Genomic DNA, 9,088 nt, shown 5'->3' with positions numbered 1-9,088 from the left:
AGCGTCTAAACGCGTACGCCACTTAGAAACTGCGAGGCTACGGGCAGGATCGCGCGCGCCGCAGCCTTTCGTTAATCTGAAATGTATATGTACAGCGTTATAAATTACATTTGGTCACGATGAACATCCTCAGTAACCACCGATTGTTGGCGTGTGATTCAAAAGTTGTTTGGCTTTTTGGAAAAATCCTGATTGTATGCCGTGACGAAGACGCGTCGCATGAGTGTTTCAAATAAGCGGGACATTCCCACGGAAAAGAGAGCTGCCGTACCGGTCGGCGTTTCTCCCGCGTACGTACACCATCCAGTTCGGATAAAGAAACTGTCCTCTACGTATGGCTACTCGCACACGTGCACAATCCCAGTATACGTCTTAAAAATATCCGAGTAGATTCTACTTCTCGATAAAAGGCAAGAGAATTGTTCCGCTTCGTGTTCATCCTATAATATGATAACGCATCTACCGGGAAATACTTGTCTCGTGTTTTCGATGGATTGACTCTTCGTAGGTAGACTATAAACGATCAAATTCGTGGGTAGCGAATTCGCGTGAGATTTCTTTTCTCTTTCTTGTTTCCCCTCCGCGCGCACACTTTCGTGTGTCGTCCCCCCCCCCCTCTCTCTCTCTTTCTCTTTCTCTACCCGCAATCGTGTCGGCGCCCGTTCGTGTATCCCAGGAGACCTACGGCAACCTACTGAATTCTACAAATCTATGCGGCCGCGGCCACCTCGACAATTTCGATCTGCACTTAAATAATAAATAGATGGAAAGTCGAAAATTTTGGGAGATATATTTATATATATATGTATATATATATATTTATATATCACGTATTCGCGAACTCGCTTGATAATAATCGTGATGTGACGTATCTTACACGTATGTATTATACACAATTATATATCTCTGTAAGATCGGAACGCCCCGTGTGTCGTATACCTAAGGTCGTAGTTTCCCTTTCTCCCCGTACTTTATATTATATGTACAAATTGTAAAATGTCTTCTTAATGAAAAAAGTCGTGTCGGTCTTGTGTACATCTCTTTCTTTCGGTGTGTGTGTGTGTGTGTGTGTGTGTGTGTGTGTGTGTGTGTGTGTGTGTGTGTGTGTGTGTGTGTGTGTGTGTGTGTGTGTGTGTATTTATATATTTCCTTAATATTTTTCTCTCTCCCCCGCGAGAACGTGAACGTATAGGTGCACACATGGCATTCGCATCTTCTTCTTTTCTCTTCCTTCTTCGCGCGTTCTCACATCCTCGCACACAAACGACATTCCCACACGCACTCTCGCTCGCGACCTCGCACACCGACATTCGCACCCCTTTTGCACTCGCTCCCTCTCGTCCTTCTCACGCGGGCGTTTCTCACGTATCTACGCGAGCACCTCTTGTAAGGTACACAATTTATCTCCGCACAGCCTTTTGTACATGCGTGTCTTCTCAAAGTCGGTTCACCACGTAATCGCACCTGCGACGCGATTCCACATTTCTCGTTTCTATTATATCTTTAGGAGACGGCTAAGTATGAGAATATCAGAAGCGAAGGATTATACCGCTCGGTACTTTTTTTTTTGTTTGTTTCCAAGCCGTAGCAGACAGATCTGAAATGCGAGTCTAAAATTCGTGTTCACTCGAGATTCGCGGAATGTGACCGAATGTTTTTATCGAGAAGAGATTAATCTCGCGCTGGCGAGGGAAAATTGTAAATGTAAAAGGGAGACGCGAGAACCTGCATCAATTTTCACGACAGACACGCGCTGTTCCGGCATAAATACTCTTACACATGTATAGTATTTCTTTCTCGAGGAAAATATAATAATTTTGGCCACAAAGAATAGTTGGTTACAGACTAAAAGTAAATCTAGAAAATCCCTACGACTTATCACACGTATAGAATCTCATCGCACGTCGCACTTAAATGATGCCGGCGAACGACACAGCCATTTTTATCTGGAGCGCCAATTATCTGGCATCTCGAGCGCCAATTCTCTCGCTTTCTCACTCGTCGAATTCTCACTCCGTACCCGATGATGGCGCATCGGAAATTCATTCATTGCACATCGAGTATCCTAATACGCCCGATTATACACGCGCGTGAATTAAACTCGGACGAATAGAGCGGCCCTGTCGCGAGTGAAAGAACCGTGCGTCGCGACAAGGCGCGACAAAACGTTTTCGTTGAGGAGAAGCATCCGGCGCCGTCGTTACTCCGGTGTCACAATCCGGATCGAACAGTTCCAGCAATTCAATTTCTAACCGATCCCAATCTCTCGACTATCTCTATACGAAATCTTACTCGTGCTCGACTAGAGTGGAACGCAAAATAGGAAGAGAGGAAGAGAGGAAGAGAGAAAGACAGATAGGAGGAGAGAGAGGGAGGGGGGGGGGAAAGAGGGAGGGAGGGAGAGAGAGAGAGCGAGAAAAAGAGAACTCGTAGCGGTGATGATAGCATCTCGGCGACGATTGAAATTCGTTGAAGTCGCCGGCTGCCGGGCGGAGGCACGCGCTCCCTTCAGACGGACACACGCCGCGACTGATCGTGGTAGTGATGCGGCTGCTCGTCGAGGAGTATCACGCTCCGCGCGGCAGAGCAACGACGTCAGATGCTGGCGCGGTGCTGATACAGCGGCGGCAGCGGCAGCAACGGGGTGAGCGGCGGCTGGGGCTCGCCACCCCGCAGGCTCGACGCCGACGACAGCTGTTGCATCGGCAGCAAGTGCGAGATCTTGCCCGGCGAGCGGCGCACCGTGAAACGCGGTCTCCGCCGCTTCCTCTGGAAGCCGCTGCAGCGGCAGCTGCACACCGACGCCTCGTCGTCCAACGACATCGCGTTGCCGTGATTGCCGATCTGGCCGGACAGTATCGAGCCGTTGGCCGTTATCACGTCGCCCTCGAGACGCACCGCGCCCTGGGCCGCCTAGAGAAGGGCCGCGAAGACGCTCGATTAGTACGCTTGTCGGCAGTTCAGCCGGACGCTCGTCGCAATGGAAATGAAATGTCCGTTTAACAATGCTATTTCATTGAGCCTACGGTACGCGACACTATTTTTCCCACTGGATTGCTCGCGAGTGCCAATCGGGACTTAAGCCTCAAGTCGCCTATCATCTAACACTCTGCACCGTCTTGCAAGAAATCCAGTAGGAAAATTAGTGCCGTGTGCCGTTGGCTTTAATCTGTGCACTGAGAATCGAAAAACTGTAATAGTCCCTGAATTTTTGCTCATTCTCAACTTTTAATCTTAATACGCAAATGCTTACTTAAAAAAAAAGTAATGTCTGCTGAAAAATACAATACCATCTAACGACTAAAGTTGTAAGCGATATTGTATTAAAGAAAACATGATTACTGAGCAATTTTATTATTGAGTGATGTGCAATTCCGTAACCATTACTGTTGACCGCCAGCATTAAAATAATATGTAAATATGTAGCCTAACAGTAGGGTAGAAAACATATATAAATAGTTAGCTCAGCGTTAGCGTACTAGGCTAGTAATCCGAAATCTTAGGCTCGAATCCCACATATAAAAAAGTTAGAAAAAAGAACTAGTTGAAAAGTTCTTTTATTTTCAATAAAATCTTGTACCAAAACCATTACTGGTTTTTATCGTAATGATTGTGGAAATACAGTACTGATTCAATACTGGATTAGTAAGTAACAGTCAATCAGTTGATCTATATTCATTACTGTAGAATCCGTAATAGTTATTGTAAAATCCGTACTGATTACTGGGAGATTGCTTACTGTAGTGGCACGTAATGGTTACTGTAAGAAAGACTAAAAGTTAAAAACGAGGAAAAATGTTACAACCATCACTGTTTTTCAGCTCTCAGTGATGGACGCCTCGCGCTACTCGTTTCGCTCAGCGAGGTGAGGTGTATGGAAAAGCTTTCTACCGCAAACGGTACAATTTCACGAAAAGAGCAACGATTGTTTTAACCAGCACTAAATATTCGGAGGCACAAAATGATGGATGAACGTATGTATCTCAGGGATACGGACAAATGAAACTGGACTCGTACCTGTAACGCTTCGGCTTCGTCTCGTCTCTCATCCTCCGTGTTCATAGTCACGAATCTCAAAACCAGCAAATTAAGCGAGGCCGCCACGATCGCCAAGCCGAAGAGAATAAATATTAGGGCAAACATCACGTACTCGGGCTTCTTGTTGAGCGCGTTGTCCTTCTGCAGCGCGACCATGTCGCCGAAGCCGATTGTCGTCAGGGTGATGAAGCAGTAGTAGATGGAGTCGAAGTAGGACCACCCCTCGTACCTGGAGAACGCGGCGGCGCCGCCGGCGATGGTCAGGCACGACAACGTCGTTACCACGCAGATGAGATTTATCTCCGAGGCCTGCAACACGTTGCGTGTTAGTTATAATGCAACGTAAACCATTCAATTGTTGGCACTTTTTAATTAACAAGATTTAATAATATCAAGGATATCTGTCTCTAAAAAGACTCGAATTTTCAGAGATTTTGTCGAGGAATCTTTCCTCAAGTTTCTTCAATTATTACAAGTCGAAATTTACCATCTACATTGTCACAATGAACGTCTAAAGGCCATTCTACAATTGCGTAAACGTAGTTGTAGGGTTGTAGGAGTAGAAGTAGTAGTAAGTGTTGTATATTAAAGTAATATACAATAGAGTGAGATACGTCATAATTCAAGTGAATGATCGGTTAATTTTTACGTCTTACGTCGTTGTAGTCGTGAAAGATGAAGTTCAACCATCTTTTACAACAGGCTTTACAATCGGAAATGCTAGATTAAAACTGTGTTTTACAACACTCTACAACCGCTAACAACCACGTTTACGCAATTGTAGAATGGCCTTAAAGGACAACTCGAATAATTTTATCTTCAATACTTCCAAGGGGAAACTATCAGATTATATCGTTCAAACGATTTGAAATTGAGGAAATACATGTAGATCCGCCACGCCAATTAATATTGTAATAGTTTTCGATTGGAAAGAAAGTCAGCTGGCCGTTAGTTGGTAGATAATTCGTGATGTTACATGAACTTACGAGGCTGCGATGATTTTATATACTTGTACAGAGTTAGTATTAAAATTAATTCCTGTAATATATAAATAACTTAGTAAAATTCAATATAATTTACATTTCGTAGCTTCTACGCGATTCTGTTTAAAATTGATGAAATGGATCCTCTACAAGATTATGCATAAAATGAATTAAACGGATCGATTATAATTCAATAGTTTGCACCATGATGTAAGAATACAAGGTGAAACATTCCCGCGGATGCACTCGTCCAATCGATACAGCGATTCTTTGACCAGTCAGAAATTCATCCGAAACCTTAAAAACTGCGAGTCACTGCACATAATTTGACGAACGATTTGCGCCAAAAATTGATTCTTGCTGCATCTTCAACCGCCATTGCGCAAATGTTTCACCTTATGTTCTTACGTTACGGCTCGCATCTGCATTAGTGCAGTTCCACTACATTTGCCGCTATTTTCAATAGAAAGGCGAATCGCGAACTTGGCAGCCCGTATTCAAAAACCGAAAGTTTTATTAACAGTTTCCTTTGCACTAGTTCTACAGTTTCCGCTAAGCTTTAGAACCAGTTCCGTTGATTTGAAGAGAGAAAAAAAACGTCATTTGAAAATATGGGGTGCTCACGTCCCAGGGCGCCTCGAGTTGTGAAAAAAAGTCATTTCAACTACAGATTTTTACAGCTCCAGGTGAGTTCTGTAGGAAAGTTAGCACCGCGTATTTTCAAATGTCACTTTTTTCCAAATCAACGGAATTACTTCTAAAAAAAACCTATCGGGAACCGTGCAATAAAACTATTGCAAAACTTTCGGTTTTCGAAAGTAAGGGACCAGCTCGCGCTCTCGTCGCCCGCGGATTTCACGCGTGTTTAATTAACTTTTAATGTAATCTGCTGCAAGGAAATTCCGCCGATTTTGTATTTCCCTCGGGAATGGGTCGCGCCTGAACCCCGTCTGGTTCAACCCCGACGACGCGTGGCTAAGCTATTGCGCTAATCGTAAGGTGTTGTTACCTGGACGTCCCTGCAGTTTAGAAGCGTCTTTACGCCCCGTATTACGACAGACGAGAACTTATTCAAGCGTTCTCCTATACTCTGGAACATTACGAGTCCTAATGGGATACCGATGATCGCGTAGCACATCGTGAACAATTTGCCGTATATGGTGTTCGGCGTCGAGTGTCCGTAACCTGTGAAATATAAAATGAGATGTGGCACAAGCTTCAAAGGCACTTGAGCTTTTGCAACGCGACCGACGGAAAACAACACCCCGGATCGTCAATGTAATCGCGACGTTTCGCGCGGAACCGCAACGCGAGCCCGCGTGTCCTCTGTCACGATGAAAATCGGCTAAATCGATTAAAACGCATCGACCTCGGCGAACACACCGGACGACTCGCTCGTGCGTTGCTACGGCAATTACTTTCGGCTTCGAAATCACGGTCGTTCGCCGCAAAAGCTCGTAGAATCGAAAAATCATCTTTCGCGGTCGATGAAGGAAACAATATTTGGCGCAGGCGCCTGAAGCGATGCGGAGAAATTTCGAGCGTGACAAAATGCCTCGTTCCTCGTATTTACAAAAAGGAGACGAACGAAACTTCGCTCTTTCCAAACTGTCGCATTTGGGCGGCCGCCAGAGCACGAGTTAGCGGGGCAGGTTTTCGATGCAAATGGATAGTAACACAGCGGTAGTTACGCGTAATAAACTCGGTTTGAACAGCCGAGCCGGTATTCGGGGTAACTTTGCAGCATGTACCTATCGTGGTGAGGACCGTTGTGGCGTAATAAAACGCGCCGGCGAACTTCCACTGTTGGCCAGCTTTGTGAGGTTCCGTCTTCAGCACCACTGTTTCCATGATCTTGAAGTCGTCCTCGCTTATATTGTATTTTCGTATTACCATTTTCTCAATGGCTGCAAACAGAAACGGGCGTAATTAGATTCACGAGGAACAAAATGTGGCAGCTAAACAGTTGCAAGATATGGACAGCTAATATAGTTAGTTTTGGCGGCTGATACTTTGCTACCTGCGCCTATTGTATTAAACGCGACAGCAGACCGTTTGCTGTGCTTTAGAAAGTTTTACACGGAAAGAAAAGTGAGGCTACAGCAGCTAAAAACTGCACGTGGCGACTAAATTTCAGTTGTAAAATATGAACAGCTAATATCCAGTTGTGACAGTTAAATATTTGGCTACTGTGCCTATTGTATCAGGTGCGACAGCAAGCCGGTTTGCTGTAGTTTAGAAATTTACCGTTGGTGACAGCGAAATAGTTTAAGCAAACCACGATTACGCTAGCAAAAAACTTAATCGTTTCAGTGTAGTTAATGCAGCAAAATACTTTTAGCCAATCATGATTAGCTACGGTGGCGAAAATTTTTGTTCGGTGTTGACGCGTGCCTCCGAATATCGCGTTCATTATTATTTATTATTGTTATTTGTACGACGATTTCATCGATAAGAGAGAGAGAGAGAGGGGGGGGGGGGAGAGATGAATGAATCTATCATGGAGCTAAATCAAATGGCTAATGACCCCTGAACTTTTCACAGTGCGTTTTCAGAGCGTGTGTCGGAACAGATGCCTCGCACATCGGAACAACGATAACTCGATTAATGAGAATTACGCGTTGGGGATGCGCAGAATTGTTCTCCTCGCGAATAACAATCTCGTCTTCGTGAAGAAAAATAGGAGGGGGGGAAAAAAAATAAAAAGAAGAAACACGGCAACGCGGCGGATATCGCTGCTTTATTCTGCTGCCGGGAGGATTTATAAGGCTCGCGGGAAAACGGTATTTATCAAGCCGTTTTCGAGCAGTCAGCGAGACAATAGTCGCGACATTCGTAAGATCGTTCCCCTTTGACGCGACAGTGCAACGACATTCTTCTATTGGGGGTGCCTCTCTGCATAACGTACACCCCGTCTCGCACAAATACCGCCGTCGCCGCACACACGATTGCACACTAATGCCTCTCATTCGTGCATAGCGCCCGTTGCTATATGGCTAAGTAATCTACGCGAATGGCAGTAAAGGGGCTTAGGGAAACCCCAGACTACACAAATGCCTAGAAACGTCTATACAAGTGACGCTTCACGCCTCCGATGATCTTTCCAAGTTCTCAGACGTCTCGTGGACCTTTTTCACTTAGGGCCCTGACCGTTCAATAATCAGGTTCCGTTAAAGTCCGAATTAAAAGAGGACGAGGCAATTGTTATATTTATATCATATTACATAAGAACCGAAGCGTAACGCAATTGTATAAAATAACTTGTACAACACTGAGAAACTTTGCACACAACGTATCTTTTCTCTTTTCAGAAGAAAAGAGAACTTTCCTCTCTCTCTCTCTCTCTCTCTTTTGAAAAGAATGTTTTAGAATCTTACATTGACTACAGCGTCATATTCTTAGTTATTATACACTGTAAAAAAATTACACGTAAAATTACAATTATTATAGCAGGTAATATTGGTACACCTTGTAGGTAAAATACTACCTTATAATACAGGGTCTTATGTAATACCTGCCTTACCTCTTATTTACGGATAGAGCGGACTAGACTGACAATGAGTCGAAAAGTCCTCCACCATTTTGCAATTTTTGCAATAGTTAACGAGTTATTAATTATTAAGAATCGCTATCTCAGCCCGGCCTGCCATCCAATTAAAGCGCGCTGCGAGATGCGGCCGTCCCGCAATCGGCGTTGCTAGGCGCACGGGGAGTTGTTTATTATACGTAGCCCTTGCCGTGTGTCATAGACAATTCCCCGCGCGCCTAGCAACGCCGATCGCGGGACGGCCGCATGCACAGACAGAGAAGATGATTTAAGAAGACTTTTTTTCTCTGTCTCACTATCGTGACAAGGGAGAATCACGCCTGTGTAGTACTGCGCAGGCACGATTCTCTTCTTTTACAATGGTGTAAGACAAAGAAAGTCTTCTTAAATCTTCCCCCCCTCTCTCTCTCTCTTCACAAGCTTCAGCTTATTCAATGGGAGGTTCAGGCCGGTATTCATAGTCCGATATACCCTTAATGTGTTTTTAACCAATCACAGAGCCGTATTAGCTTCTTAAGAC

General features: G+C 44.7%; 1 protein-coding gene across 2 annotated transcripts in view; it reads right to left on the bottom strand.

Annotated features, from left to right (window-relative positions):
* Positions 1–1,120: 1,120 nt before the first annotated feature.
* LOC105558575 (two pore potassium channel protein sup-9) overlaps positions 1,121–9,088 on the bottom strand; it is an 11,713-nt gene continuing 3,745 nt past the window's right edge. For both annotated transcript variants that reach the window (XM_012006332.1, XM_012006334.1), the window contains exons 3-6: positions 6,773–6,928; positions 6,031–6,206; positions 4,018–4,347; positions 1,121–2,913 (exon numbers count right to left, since the gene is read on the bottom strand). In XM_012006332.1, the coding sequence (XP_011861722.1) occupies positions 2,596–2,913; positions 4,018–4,347; positions 6,031–6,206; positions 6,773–6,928 (980 nt within the window). In that variant the 3' untranslated portion in view covers positions 1,121–2,595. The remainder of the gene's footprint in view (positions 2,914–4,017; positions 4,348–6,030; positions 6,207–6,772; positions 6,929–9,088) is intronic.

This window comes from Vollenhovia emeryi, unplaced genomic scaffold (assembly GCF_000949405.1).
Source record: "Vollenhovia emeryi isolate VEMERY1.0 unplaced genomic scaffold, V.emery_V1.0 DF939330.1, whole genome shotgun sequence".
Taxonomy (NCBI): domain Eukaryota; kingdom Metazoa; phylum Arthropoda; class Insecta; order Hymenoptera; family Formicidae; genus Vollenhovia; species Vollenhovia emeryi.
Note: the sequence above shows the minus strand (reverse complement) of the source record. Positions and strands in the feature narration are given on the sequence as shown.